At 40.7% G+C, this 15,755-nt stretch overlaps 1 protein-coding gene across 3 annotated transcripts in view; it reads left to right on the forward strand.

Moving 5' to 3' along the window:
• The first annotated feature begins 962 nt into the window (after nucleotides 1-962).
• Nucleotides 963-15,755, forward strand: part of map3k7 (mitogen-activated protein kinase kinase kinase 7) — a 39,087-nt gene continuing 24,294 nt past the window's right edge. For 2 of the 3 annotated variants that reach the window (XM_034699570.1, XM_034699572.1), the window contains exons 1-6: nucleotides 963-1,217; nucleotides 1,656-1,775; nucleotides 3,107-3,217; nucleotides 3,364-3,429; nucleotides 6,038-6,083; nucleotides 9,646-9,784. In XM_034699570.1, the coding sequence (XP_034555461.1) occupies nucleotides 1,683-1,775; nucleotides 3,107-3,217; nucleotides 3,364-3,429; nucleotides 6,038-6,083; nucleotides 9,646-9,784 (455 nt within the window). In that variant the 5' untranslated portion in view covers nucleotides 963-1,217; nucleotides 1,656-1,682. The remainder of the gene's footprint in view (nucleotides 1,218-1,655; nucleotides 1,776-3,106; nucleotides 3,218-3,363; nucleotides 3,430-6,037; nucleotides 6,084-9,645; nucleotides 9,785-15,755) is intronic. The other variant, XM_034699571.1, reaches the window with a different exon arrangement.

The following is a 15,755-nucleotide window of genomic DNA, read 5'->3' on the forward strand; positions in this document are numbered from 1 at the left end:
ACACTTTTTGTTATACTGGTTAAAAAGATCCTTCTGTCCCGATGGCAATCAATACATAATGTGTTCTTAAAAAATAGTTTAAAAAAGCCGCTATCTACAGCCGGAGTAAACCTGGGAAAACACCAACCAATCCCTGCCATCAGGAGCCAAATTATGAAACCAATCAAATCCCGTCCTGCCGTTTTGCCCGCCTCCTGCACGTACATTTCATGTTTGTTTGTGTTTTTAACTTTCACTATGATAATGTTTTGGTGTTTTCTTACCGCTGAGTGAGACATGAGTTGACGTAGTGCAAAACACAAACGATGTGCTGAGGACCGGTTTTGATGGTTGCGAATCAGCGGCACCCGTGTATGTGAGCAGGGGCGTCGTTTTTGAGGAGCTCCGAGGGGAGGGGGGGAGGGGTTAGACGGAGTCCTGAGGAAATGCTACATTCAAATTCATGCTAGTTTTCCGTGACCACCAACCCTAGCTTTAATCTCAAGGAGTCATTTACGATGGCGTCCAGAGAACAATTAATATGTACATAAACAAATATAAATAAACACACACAAATAAAATTAATATAATAATAATAACAACAACAACAACAACAATAATAATAATAATAATAATACAAATAATAATAATAAAAGTTAAATAATTAAATAGTTATACATATCTTGAATAACTTATTATCCTGTGAACGCAATCAGAAAAGTACCATAACGACGTGTGGCACAATAACTTGTATGCACATGAAATTGTATGCACAATAACTTGTATGCACAATATTAACTTCTGAAATAAAACCACATACTAAAACACATTAAAATAACAGTTATAATAATTCTGAAATAATGACATGTCAAAGTAAGTTTGTCGTTAAAAATAAATACAGTGCGATTTTCCTGTTGGCGTCAAATATCACGAATAACGTTTGACTAAAGGTTCCGGTTTAAGGTTACGTCGGACACAATTACAGAGCGCACACACTTCCTGATGGAGAATAAAAATACACTCCTAGCAAGCCAGCTAGACGAGTTGTGAAAAAGTTATGTCTGGCTCTCAAGTGGATGTGGAAAGATGATTTTTAAAAGATGAATGTTCCTCCTAGTCCTCCCGTTCATGAATAGAAGGAAACATCAGCCGGAGCCGGCGACAAGTCAACTGCGAACGGTTGGATTGTTACAGCTAATAGCTAGTAGCTAGCGTTAGCATCAGGCCAGCAGGCTAACGTAAGCTCTCTAGAAACACACAGCAGGCCTTTTGATGAGTATAAATCAATCTGTGGTCATGTAATGATAGTGCTATGTGTTCAGCAGCGGTCTACAGTGATACTCCGTGCATGTAGGTGCGCTGTTGGTACACGAACTCTCCTCACTCCTAAATGTCAGTGACAGCTAGCTCCGCGGTTATCCAGCTGGCAGAGAGAATCATACGAGCTGACAGAAGGAGAAGCTAAGCTGCTGTATCTTGTTTTACAGCTCGCCACAGAGTGTGTACCTCACAGGACCCATCGTTATCTTATTTACCCAGGTCCCTGTGTAGAGGGGAGTTAATGTACTGTTATCGTCTCATAAAGAGGAAGGATGTGACCCTAGCTGGCGCATGTTTGAGCTCAGTTTTCCTGATCACTCTTTAAATTAACATTTGATCTGTCTGCTTCTTTGCAGTAACTTACTAGCTGACGTTAGCTAGTAATGTCTCTGTCGTTATCATCCGCTGAAACTCTGGAAACACCGCCTGGGTATCCGTTTGAAGAAATCAACTATGAGGATATTGAAGTCGAGGAGGTGAGTTGTCTGTGCAGGTGCATCACAATCAGATCTCAATACATTAGAATAAAGGTTGTTTTTTTTAAGTACACTTTCATTTTATTGACACTTTTGTTTTTATTATTGTTTTACATCAGTCAATCAATCTTTATTTATACAGCGCCAAATCCCAACAAACGTTATCCTCAGACACTTTTCAAACAGAGCAGGTCTAGACCGTACTCTATGTTCTATTATTAACAAAGACCCAACATCAAGACAGGATAAGATCCAGTCCCATCGTACAGACAGGACTCAGTTGGATCTCATCTTAATCCACTATGAGCAGAGCACTTTGCAGCATTTAGCAAGTTACAGTGGCAAGGACAAACTTCCTTTAACAGGTAGAAACCTCTAGCAGGACCAGACTCATGTAAGACACACATCTGCTGAGGACATGTTGGAGAGAGGGATATAGAGAAGAATAATAAGAATAAGAGAGAGTGCGATGATAGTGATGAGATGGATAGTAGTAGTTGTAGCAGCTGGAGTCTGGCACGTCCACAGCAGCAGGCCGTCTACGGCAGAGATCCAGAGGAACCTACGAGACAAGGGAGCTCAGGGACTCCAGAAAGGTCTATGGTTAATAACTTTAATGGGACAGGAAGAGTTAAAGTAAGTGACAGACAGACAGAGGAGAGAGAGGGAAAGACAGGATCCTAGTGTGTCAGTTCCCCCGACAGTCTAAGCCTTTCACAGCATAACTAGAAGCTGGTCCAAGCCTGATCCAGCTCTAACTATGAGCTTTATCAAAAAGGAAAGTTTGAAGCCTACTCTTAAAAGTAGAGAGACCCTGACTGGTAGATGATTCCAAAGGAGAGGGGCCTGATAACTGAAGGTTCTACCTCCCATGCTACTGTTAGAGACTTTAGGTACGACGAGCTGACCTGCATGTTAAACGTAGAATAAAGAACAAGTGAGGGCATTACATTACAATCAGTAAAAGATAAAGGCATAGAAGTAGAATAGACACGTGTTGCAATGTGCTAACACACTACAATTGGACACAGAAGCAGATCATGAGACAAGGTAAGAGGTTAAAAGGGAGTTTTATTATCCAACAAGATTAAAGGCTGCTTGAGGCTGGATTGAGGTGGGAAGTGACTGAGGATGGTAGGAGAGGCACTGAGGGGGGAAGTCAAGGTGAAGTCTCAAATAAGTTAAATTTTCACTCTTAGAAAACACAAAATATTGAACGTTTTCACAATATTCTATTTTATGGAGATGCACCTGACTTTGTTTTCTTCATGCTCATGCAGATGTTAATATGCTAAGCTGGTGCTGAGTGTCTTGTCACTGTCCCTCTTCAGGTGGTGGGCAGAGGAGCCTTCGGGGTTGTCTGCAAAGCCAAGTGGAAAGGCAAAGATGTTGCAATCAAGACCATTGAGAGTGAATCGGAGAGGAAAGCCTTCATAGTAGAGGTATGTTTATATAGTTTTTCTGTTGCACTCAGTCATGGCTTAACGACACTGCTTTGTTTATGTCATCAAACAGCAGCTCAGAGCGTTAGCGATGACACTGGCTGGTAAATATTTGTTGACTTCAGGTGTTTTCTCTTTGTCTGCAGCTCCGGCAGCTCTCACGTGTGAATCACCCAAACATTGTGAAGCTGTATGGCTCCTGTCATAATCCGGTGAGTTCAGTGTCAGGTTTTTTGTGTGTCTAATTGGTAGAAGTGTTATAATGTACAGTGAGCAGGTGTTGATGTGAAATAGAATCCCTTCAGGGTGGAACCTCATGTTGGGGTCTCTGGGATTCAATGTCACATAAGCACCTGCTCACTATACATTATCCCTCACTTAATACTCATACATCACACAAATGAGGACTCTGTCACTTTTTAGCCTTAGGCTCTATTTTAAGAACTCATGGTGTGTAAAAGACTGACCGGTTGAAACTTTTTCACCCACAAAAAGAGACTGTTGGGGGTCTCACATAATCCTTGGAGTCAAAAATGAAGTCAGCTTCTTTGCTATGCCTGTATGCATGTATGATCGTCATAGCTGCAAGACTCCTTTGATAAAAAATGTCATTCTGTTGTGCAGAAAACAGGAGTTGTGGGTCCACTGCTGCCTCAATCAGTTAGGGCTTTTGTTGTCTTTGTTATTTGATGATACACATTTATTGTGTTCAGTGTTTCCCCGACCATCAGTTAATTTTTAGCGACTTACCATCAGTTAATTTTGTTTTCTATATAGTGCCAGATCACAGCAGAAGTAATTCAGGGTTACCTCTCTTATAGATCAGGTCTTAAACTTGACTAAACATCCTGATGTTATTTATCTTATTTACATGCTCTTTGTATCACATGGCAGAGTTCTGCCACGATGCGCACACAGACACACAAACACGTGCTCTCACATACACACATCGCAGCACTATGATACGATAAATGTTCATCAACAACTCATTTTTTCAAGATGAAAACGAGACTATGACGAGCTAAAGTGCATCACTGATAATACAAACTCAGATGAAAACTTAAGAATGACCGTCGGACATGAAGAGTTCATATTTTCCCCGCTGTGCGTCTAATCTTTAGCAATAAAAGTGATGCATTCCTGTGACAGGCTGAGTTATTATTGGAGGGGCTCAGTGTTAAGGCTGATTTATACTTCTGCGTCTCCCCTACGCAGCAGGGGCTGACGCGGCCATGAGCCCCACATACTTGTGCGTCGGTGTGTCTGTGTCGCGCAGCAATTCTCCGCCGAAACACTAGAGGGCAGTGCGGTCTCTCTGATAGCCGGTCGCCTGCTTCCGGCCCCGCTACGATCTCTGTTTACTTTTCCACAGAGAGTCAGAGCATGTTATGTTAATCTACAGCTAATACATGTTGCTGTTTATCATACAGACATGATTACATGAAGAATAGAGAGGAGGAGATGAAATACACGGCCGATGTGCGGCCGATGTGCGGCCGATGTGCGGCCGATGTGCGGCCGATGTGCGGCCGATGTGCGGCCGATGTGCGGCCGATGTGGGCGTAGGGTACGCCGTTGATTCAACGCAGAAATATAAATCAGCCTTTAGCCTCGTCTCTACCTGCAGCAGGTGTGCTGTGTGAACCAGTCTCCTCTTCATTGAGGATTTTTACCCCCCGGTGTGCGTTAGTGACAGAGACACAATCGGGAGACGTCTGGTTTCCAACACTGATGTTGGAACCAAGAAACTAATTTAACTCAAATAAATAGATCCAGGCAGTGTGTGGTGGTTTACCTGCAACAACTGTTCGATGACATTCAGTCTTGTTGTTTGCAGAGAGTAGTGTGATGCTTCTCTTGGGTTGAAATAGAGTCTGACCCAAACACAAAGAGGTCTTTCTCCATGTGGATTCTCTCTGTGCAGTTTGTCAGAAACTTAAAGGAATAATCTGAGCCCATGAAAATATGAACTTTGTGAGGATGCTGTTTGATACGAGACATTTTCTCCCAAGGATTAAGTTGCTGCCATTACAGCCTGCTTTAGATTTAAAGATGAGGAAGTCTACTGGAGTAATAATAATAATTATAATAATAATAATAACTTTATTTATGTAGCACTAGGGGTGTAACGATTCTTTTTACCAACGATTCGATTCGTGTCATGATTCGTGGTTCAACCAGTGTGACTGTGAAATAAACACCTTGATACTGGACAGTCCTTGATTCCTGTTGTTGCCGTGATGTTACCTTGCGCTGCTGCTGCAGCAGGAATGCTGCAAGAAGTGCCTGGATGGCCGGCGTTATGTGAAATCCCATGGCGCCTTAGTAGTTGGTTGGATAGATTTGTGGTGTTGACCTTTACATATCCTAAAAACAGCGAGCGACTTCTTTAGAACATCTCTGTCTTTGCAAAAGCCAAAGTGTTTCCACACACTGGATCGCAATGATGGCTTGATAATTTCTCGCTCGCTGGCTTCTCCTCTGCCATCCGCCATGTTATGTTTTGTTGTCTGCTGGCGCGTGGCAATGATGTCACAGAAAGGAAGCCTGAATTGAGTAACGTTTAACATCTTTATCATTAAAAGTGCAAAAAAAAACACATCCATATAAAGTCTGCCGTGCTTAAATCCAATGCGTCATTTCCTAGTATCAATACAATCGATTTACTACTTTTTAAAACGTCTCATCTTGTAATTGTAATCTAAGATGCCACAACATGTAAAAGCAGAGTTTAGAGGTTCATAGAGGTGAACAGTGGTGTGTATTAGCACAGTTTTAAGTGTGTCTGCTGAGTTTCTTATGACTGTCTTCCCCTCTCAGGTCTGCCTTGTGATGGAGTATGCTGAAGGGGGGTCGCTGTACAATGGTGAGTCTTTGAACACATCACCGCTGTATCATAAATGGAGTCTTCTGTTCCACTTTGCTAGCAGTGAAATAACCACAGCCCTGCACAGCCGTGAGAAGCTGCCCTGTTCAGTCCACCCTCTCACTGTTTGCTTGCTCGGGTCACATCCAGTCCAGTTCCTTTATGTGATCGTGTTTGCTCAGTGATATGCAGCACAGCCTCGTCTGCTCCTGAATTTAGTTTCCAGAGTGAGACGTGGAAATAATTAGGCGACATTAACACCTCTGTGAAGTGCTACTATAAGGACTTTTTAAAGATAGAAGCTGTATGTCCCGGCACCGTGGGACCTGACGTCAAGGCTGTTACCTTATCCGCAGTAAGTGCACCGCTGAAAGAAAGGCGTGACTTAATGAATAAGGGCCGCTTAAGATTACAGCACAATAGTATAAACGTATCACTCACAAATCTTAAAATAGGACAGAGGAAAGAGGAATCCTCTTGACTCCAGTTCGGTTCTTGTTTCTTCAATTTGACCCTCGAGAAACTTTTTCAAGATCAGCTTGTGAGTCGGTCGCTTCTATCTGAGAACAAAGCATCATAGCTGAGCGTTAATCCAAAGGTGTTGGAAATACAATCACATGATTGATGGGGTCGGTCTTAAAGGGTTATCTGATATTTTGAAACCTGAACTTCCTCTGACGATTTTGGGTCTAAACAGCTGATTGGCTCAAAAGTTTCAGATTGCAGCCGAGAGAGAGCCTGCTGTGTCATCCTTAGTGCATCCACTGCAAAATGTTGTCACTGTATTGTTTTTCTAAGTGTCGGACAACATGGCAGAAAGGATCCCTGCAGAGGTAGACCTTTGAGTGACAGAGGAAGATGATTCATTACACCAGAAACAGCTCTTTGATTCCTTTGTCAAAACAGCCAAGCTTTATTGGCAAAAACTAGCGCCAGTAAGTTTGTTTGTGGGCTAAACGAAGCAGTGTAGGGATGGGCATTTCAAGCTGAAATACTATTGGATAATCACAGGCATCTATTCTGTGATTGTTCATAATCGATTTGCTGTTCATTGCAGTTAGCATTCCTCTTCTCCTGTTACTTAATGCGGTTAGCAAACAGCTTTAAGACACTCTATCGCCACCGTCTGGCAGGAGTACCGCATTAGAACCAGGCACTGGTGAAAACAAATTCAACTTTAATATTCAAGCATTCGAAAATGATGTCCCATCGCTAAGTGGTTCATCAGTAACTCCAGTTTCAGCAGGGGGAAACCACCATCTTTGATTAAGGAGTCTGGTACTTTTGTAAAGGAAAATGTAAAGGCTGTTTTTATTTTAAAAGAATGATCTCGTACCACAAGATCTTCCTCTGCAGGGATCCTTAATAAGGCTGAATGATATATCCTAAGAGTCACATCACAGGACGAGTCAAACCAGTAAAGTTTCCCAAGTAATATGTCGCTCCACCTCCTCCTGGTGGGTGTGTCAGTCGCTGTCGGAGGGCTGGACTCAGTGTGGGAAAAGTTTTTTTTTATATATATATAATTTTATTTTATTGAGTGTACAGGTCCAAATACATCAGTACATCCTGTGATTCAAATAATTAGTCCTCTTGATTCCAAATAACAAAAAATAAAATTAAAATAAAAACACAACAAACAAGCAAAAGTGTGGGAAAAGTAAGAAGCAGGTTTGTGAAAGCAAAAGTGAAACTGTTGTTGGAACATAAAACACTTTGCATTCTTCTGGGATAAATTCCTATATTTTATTATATTGCATGATAAACTTCAGAAAGGAAAAATACAATTATCTTACAGTATCGAGCATCCAGAAGCTGTCATGTAATGTTATCAGACTTTAAAAAGAAAAAAGGAAATACTTTTAAAATTAGTTATTGATGCCACTTTGCAGTCAGAGGAAAATGTACACAAGCAATTTCAGATTTTTTTCTACCCGTGAGTTGTTTTAACTCTAAATACCTGCTGGAAAAATATTTTAAAAAAGGAGCCCAGGTGTAAAATAATCAAGACTCCTTTTCAGCTTAAGTCTGCAGTAGCCCCGTGACAAAGCTCTGCTCTCCTTTGGATTCTGCTGCAGCGTGATGTGGGAGTCTAAATCTGTGGTTTTGCATCGTGCAGAGAGGCATAAAAAAGACTCTGCATACAAACAGACTCAGACATGCACGTCTGGGGGGCTGGTGGCCTCGTGGTCGAAGCGCCCCACACATAGAGTCGCAGAGGTCACCGATTCGACTCCTGGCCGCGACCATTTAATGCATGTCTTCCTCCGCTCTCTGTTCCCAACATTTCCTGTCTCTCCAGAGCTGTCCTATCATACATGCAAAAAAGCCACAAAACATAACCAATAAACAACAACATAACCTAAAAAACAAACAAATATCAAGTAAAGTAAGAAATACCTTTCCTGGTATATGGGAGTAACAATCCTGCCTTAACAAGCTGTATTTTAATTTTTTAATTTAAATTTTTTCAAAGATTTGTTTATTTGACTTTTTACATATTATAAAGAAAAGATCAATGTAAACTATCAAAGCAAGGGATTTGTTTTGTATTAGAAAACAAGATAAAGATGAAAGAAAAAAAACAATAACAATAAATTATATTAATTCAAAATAAAAGATAAATAAATAAGAAAATAAATAATAGTGAAAATAAAATAAATAGGTTAATGTTTAAAAAATAAATAAGTGAAAAAGAAAAAAAACCCAATACAAATAATAACAATAAAAAAACAATAATAATAAATGATAATAATTTCAAATAAATAAAAAATAAGAAAATACATAATAGTGAATATAAAATAAAATGAAGGGGTTAATGTTTAAAAAAAGAAATAAGTGGGTAAAAACAAACAAACAAACAAAAAAACAATAATAACAATATTACCAAATACAGAAATAAAAAGAGTAAACCTGACGAGCTGTATAATTTGTAACTACAGTCTAAATACACTGTTGGTTCATTACCAGCTTTCTGATGGTTGTATCTTGTGTTCCAGCCAAGCAGGACTCTGATAACGTGGTTGATGCTGCCGTGCTCTCAGATATCAGCGACTGTACTTCAAACTGAAAACACTGGAGCCCAAGCTCTGATCAGAAATCAGAATATACCTTTATAATGTGACCGTTTATACCTGCAGTGACAGTATGTCCATGAAGGTAATCGAAGTATGCATGAGTGTGTGATACTGTGAGTAGGGCTTGTATCTGTTCCCCTCCCCAGAGGTTCAAGTTCTTCCAGGAGCTGTCTCCCACAGTTTGGGACTCTGCACTGTGCTTTACGGTTCATGATGACCTCTCCTCCCTTGTTACGGAATCTCTTATCAAAGTTCCTCCGGGGAGCTGCACGGCAGTCCCCTAACTTTGATGTCATTCAGTGGAGCTGTAAGTGTCGTTACTGAACGGTGAACCCTCAGTGTGTCCTCCTGGAATGAACTTGTCAGAGGTGCTGTAGAGAGAGGTAGTCAGCCCTGTGTTTGTGTATCAGTGTGTGTGACTGCCTGGTTCCTGTGGGGGTTTATTGTCTGTGCTGGTGGTTGTGACTGTGCTCTCTTGTCCACAGTGCTGCATGGTGCTGAACCCCTCCCCTATTACACTGCCTCCCATGCCATGAGCTGGTGTTTTCAGTGTTCCCAGGGCGTGGCCTATCTCCATGGCATGAAACCAAAGGCTCTCATTCACAGGGACCTCAAGCCACCCAAGTATGCTCCTCCTCACCTCACACTCTCTTGTTTCCTTGTTTCACTGTGCCAACAAAGTGCCTTCTGGTTTCCTGTAACTTCTTTATTTAGTCCATGTTTATTTGAAACACTTAAAGGCTTTCAAAGTAGCACAAACATTCTCCTGTGTCTCAGTACGAGACCAGTTCAGCAAGGTTATTTTTTTTTATTGTGATTTGATGCAAATCAAAGTCTTTGATTTCCCCCCTTCACTCTCTGAACTGTTTCTGTTCATGTAAGTTATTATTATTATGAAGCCTCTGTGCCGGTGACTGTGTGCGTGGAGGCTACAGGTTTCATCTGTGCATTTGAACATATCTTGTCTAATACTTGTGATTAGAGCTGGGCGATATTGAAAATGATGTTATTACGATAAAATATTTGATATCAGTTGATATCGGTAATTATCACAATAGACATCAAATCATTATTTCATTTAAATTAAAGTCAGATTTTTATTTCTGAGTGAAAGTTGAAGACAGTTTGTTAGTTTGTATCTGGATTTAGTTTTCTGATCAGCTTCTTGAATCCATTATTTCTGACGGTGCAAACAGGAAGCAGGTCTTTTGTTTAAGGTGAGATTTTTGTGAAGTGTAATTCGTAGATTCTTATTTTTCTCAGGTTGAAGTTATATGCATAATTTGAATTTAAAACAAAGATAAATCAAATCGTATACTGTCTATCAATTTATTAGAGTATTGTTTTGAATAGTGCACTCCCCTTTGAGATTACTTACGGCTACATATTGTTTTGTTTTTTGTTGGTCGATATTGTTTCCTGCAGTTCATTGAATGCATCATAGTTATTCAGTGTTCAGTTGTCCCACTGTCGCGGTGGACATTAAACGTGTTCCAGATGCACAGCATTTACATTTTTTATTGAACATTTGTTACATTTATATTGAGAAAAATTCTGTCACGATAATTATCGTTTTCGTTTTATTGCCCAGCCCTAGGTGTCAGTACAAATGAGTCTTAGTCAGAGGCATTTGTAGTGAAGGCTGGGTGACTAATCTATCAATTATTTTTTCGATTAGTCGATTAGTCATGATTATTTGGCTCAAGTATTTGAGGGCTGCATGAGTCTCTCCTCATCACAAACTCATCCACACGCCTTTGCTTAGCACAACTTAAATAGAAGGAACAATACAGAGTATTGTTGTTATTGTATTATTTTACAAAATTAAGGCTATATATATATATATATATATATATATATATATATATCATGTTTTATAACAGTGCAGTAAGTTAAACAAATTATCACAGATTTCTTACTGCGTAAATATTGGGGATGCACCGAAAATCTTTGCCGAGACATATTTAGACATCTCCAGGTGCTTTATTTTACTCTGAGATTTGTGAACATGCTGCTTCCTGTTATAGCCCTTTCAAAAAAAGTTTTTGGGACTACATACTACTTGTAACATACGGGGACTTTTACTGTGAAGGGTTCTTCAGGAACATAATGTTTATCTTCGAAGTAGCTAAACTCCGATAGCGGCGGCAGTCGGGAGTTAAAATATGTACAGTTGTTCATTTAGCTTCAAGTCACTGCTACCTACATCGATCCTACATGTTTTGGACTTAAGAAAACAGAGTGTTAACACACTTTGAAGCAGGTAGAGCCGTGGTAACATGAAAATCCCTGCATCGCGTGCTGCAGCTGCTGCAGCTGATAAGTGTCTCCTCTCTGTGTCACAGGGTAACACATAGAGGAGGGGGGTCTGATCTACATTGTTGTCTGTCACATACACTCTGCTACGCTACTAAGTAACCTGCCACTTCACTTCTATCACACATACACATAGACATAGTTGGCCTAGTTAGCAGTGCGTCATCACAACATTTCGGCCGTGTTGTTTCGGTGATAAAAGGTTTTCGGCCGAAAACAATAATAATAACAAAAATAATATGATGTGTCAATGCTACATTTTCCGGGTCGACAAATTTTTGTAGTCGAAGTAATCGATTATGTCGACTCATCATTACAGCCCTAGAGCTAATGAGCCTTAGACGCTAGTTACCACCTAATGTTAGACAGAAGAAGAAGACGGCAATTAAAGGTGACATATCATGCAAAATGGACTTTTTAATGGTTCTCTACCTGAAATATGTGTCCCTGGCATGTCTACAAACCCCCCGAGAATGAAAAAAATCCATTCTGCCCCTGTTCTGATTTCTTCACCTTTCTGTAAATGTGTGTGAAACGAGCCGTTTCAGACTTCCGTGTTTTTGTTACGTAACAACAATATCCGGTCTGTCACGGAGTCAGAGCTCGGAGCTTGTTCAGCCCATAGACTGTATAAAATAATACTGAATCCCCCCTCCGTTTTTCATTACCTGCACAAATGTGTGCTAACAAGGAGCTTAGGAGGGAGGCATGCTAGTTGGAGGCTGTCTTAATAAACACAAAGGTCGGTTTTACTCCCCACGTCTGCAGATTTGAAGATCTAGTGGATGATTTTTATTTATCATGGATAAGTGCTAGCGCTAGTTAGCATAGCTACATAGCTACATGTCGTAGCTGTAGCTGTGTACCAAGACACACGTCTACATACTGACAAATAAAACAACAAGAAACACAGAATCTGTGACCCATCCTTCAGAAAAAGTCCCGCTGCCTTTCTGGCAAAGGTCGGTTTTACTCCCCACGTCTGCAGATTTGAAGATCTTGTGGATGATTTTTATTTATCATGGATAAGTGCTAGCGCTAGTTAGCATAGCCACATAGCTACATGTTCATAGCTGTAGCTGTAGCTGTGTACCAAGACACACGTCGACATACTGACAAATTAAAACAACAAGAAACACTAAATCTATGACCAATCCTTCAGAAAGGTCCTGCTGCCTTTCTGGTAGAGGTCGGTTTTACTCCCCACGTCTGCAGATTTGAAGATCTAGTGGATGATTTTTATTTATCATGGATAAGTGCTAGCGCTAGTTAGCATAGCCACATAGCTACATGTTCGTAACTGTGTACCAAGACACACGTCGACATACTGATAAATAAAACAACAAGAAACACTAAATCTGTGACCAATGGTTTAGAAAGGTCCTGCTACAGGCGCCTCTCCGTCAGGATGAGATTCTGGATCAGATTCAGAGGGTTGAAGTAACGTGATCTCTGAGCAGCCGTGTGTATTCAGCCAACATGTAAACATTAGATCAACGTGCTGGAGAGCCGAGGCACATCCACTTCCTGAGGGGCGTGGTCAGAGAGAAAACAGAGTGTTCTGAGGAGGACTGAAGAAGAGGGCTTTTCAGGCATGCCAAAACCGGATTTCAAAGTGTTTTTTTGAGCATAAACTTTAAAGACATGTTTTGGGGACCTCTTAGACCAATATATATTGATGAACAAAGTGTGATATGTCACCTTTAACAGCCAATCATGTCACAGGGTGAGAGGTAGGCGGGGCTTAAAGTTTAGAGCGGAATGTAAACACAGCTGAGACGAGCCGCAGCGACACCGAAGAAAACGTAAAACCTACCAGCTCAAAGCAGAGTCGTTAGTCTGACACTGCGTCGACTCTGCGTTAACTATTAACTAAATACACTTCATTAAATCTACTTTCAGGATGTGGGTAAAGGAAGCGCACAGAGACAACTTCTGCTGTGCATTTCTAACACATCTAATATCCAAACCGACCGTAGGACAACTGAACACTGAATAACCGTGATGCATTCACTGCACTGTGGGAAACAATATCGCTCTGCCCTAATAACCCTTAGTAATCTTTAAGGGGAGAGCACAACTCAAAATAATACTCTACTGAACTGATACGCAGTGCACAATTTTCTGACTGACAACTTTCACTCAGGAGCAAAAATCTGCCTTTAAATTGAAATGAAATAATGATTTGAAATTTATCGGGATAATTATCGATATCGACTCATACGAAATATTTGATCATGATAACATCATTTTCAATATCGCCCCAGCCAAATTTGAGTTATCTTTAACATTTCACAGCACACACTGTGAGACACACGCAGACTCACACCTGATTTAGGACTGTCTCAAAACAAAGTATTTATTGAATGCAGTAATATCAGTGCAGTGATGCAGTGAAGGTTCAGACACAGAGGGCTCCTGCAGGAACATGCAGGGTGTCTGTGTGGAAGCTGAAGCTAATTAAGAGAGCTCAATCCTCTTTAGTTGCTAATTCTTCGATGCCACAAAAGTTCAAAGAACATTCTCGTCATGCTTTAAACTTCTAAACCGTGTTCTGACTCCTGATGAACCCCAAAATCAAACCTGACTTAGAGGATCTTGCTGTGTAAACTCAAAAGAGCATAGAGCATCGCTGCAAGCCTTTGCATGTGTTTGTAGCAGCGCTGTTATCAGCCTGCACACCCGGTAACATGGTGATACTGAGGCGTGTTTACTGTGGGGGAGAGATTGCTCCTGGCAGGACTCTGTGGGAATGATCAGCTGCTCCGTTTCCTAGAGGACTGTTGTGGAGTTTCTAGGAATAACAAGGCCATGCATCGTGACAAACTGTCAACTCTGGGTTATTGTGCAGGAAACTATTCCTACACTGTGTGTAATGAGTCTCATCAGAGCGAGCTTGGACTTTAAAGTCATGTCCTGTGGTGGGATTGTTTAGAAACGCTCTTATACTTTGAGAGCTAGCGTACGTGAGCGACACTATTCAAGCTTTTTATTAGATAAGAGGTTTTTGTTTATAGTCAAGTTATCACCTACAGTAGATGGTGCCCCTTTTAGTGACAGAAGTCAAGCTATGTCCTGCTGTCAACAAGGTCTGCAACAAATCATAGTCTCACTACCTGAAGGAGCCCTCCTGACTGACAGAGTCCACATCACTTTAAGAGTCCACACAGCTGGCTCTGCTGTCAGACTGCCCTGTCTTTCTGCAAACATTGTCTCAGCTGTAAGACTGACTCTGTCCTGCTTATGCTGTTTAATGTTATATAACTGCACACACTAATAAAAGACAAAAATCAGCCTGTTGTGTGCAAAAAGTAAAGAGTTATTTTCTGTTCTGCTCTCTTCAGACGTTAAACTCTGATTTGACTTGAACTTGTGTTGCAGCTCTTGTTTTTAACGATAGAAGATGAGCTTTGTTTATTCTCTACAGGGGACATTTACTCGTCGTTACAGTCGTTCACTGAAGACAAGAGAACGTTGGATAAGTCAAAACAAAACAAAACATGGAGGCAATAAAAAGACAAAATAATAACAGTATAACTGTGCAGACTGCTCACCTAAATGTAAAGGATTATTTTGTTACACAGCATTTTAAAAACACACCCGACGTGTTGCATCACGATACGGGTAAGATAAAAGGATGATCCTGCAGTGTTGAAGATGTGGTTGCACTGAGTCGTGTTACCTGATTGCAGGGACATATGACAGTGTAAGAACAGAAGTAAGGACACATCCAGAAACACATTCTCACCTATATCCCTCATAATGAGGCGTAGAAAATGTTAAACACTGAATATCAACATGTGGAGCAGGCTCATAAAAATAATCTCTGCAGACATAGTCATATAAAGTGAAGGCTCAGACTTCAACATGTGGATTTACTGCAACAAGAGAGCTGAACAGAAACAGATTTCAGACCCACAGTGTCCAGTTTTCTGTCTACTCGTTCTTATGGAGACATAATCAGTCCGGCGGCAGAGAAGAAAAGTAATCATGGAGACCTGTCACTCAGCCACAGCCCCCAGCTGAGCGTCTCCGCTGTGTGCAACACCTTCAGTCAGCTGATTCACATCCAAACATGCTTTAAACTTAAACCACCTCCCTGATAGCTGAAAGAAATATGAGACCACTTGATGTTTGTTCCAGGTTATAGAAAATTGAAAACAAAAAAACATCTTCAACACGATCAATTGTTAACATCCCTAATCTGGATGGAGGCCGTTTTTTATTTTGAAGGATGTTTTAAATGGAAAGTTGATGACATGAACGACCTCAGAGAATA

This window comes from Notolabrus celidotus, chromosome 13, assembly GCF_009762535.1.
Source record: "Notolabrus celidotus isolate fNotCel1 chromosome 13, fNotCel1.pri, whole genome shotgun sequence".
NCBI classification, from domain to species: Eukaryota; Metazoa; Chordata; class Actinopteri; order Labriformes; family Labridae; genus Notolabrus; species Notolabrus celidotus.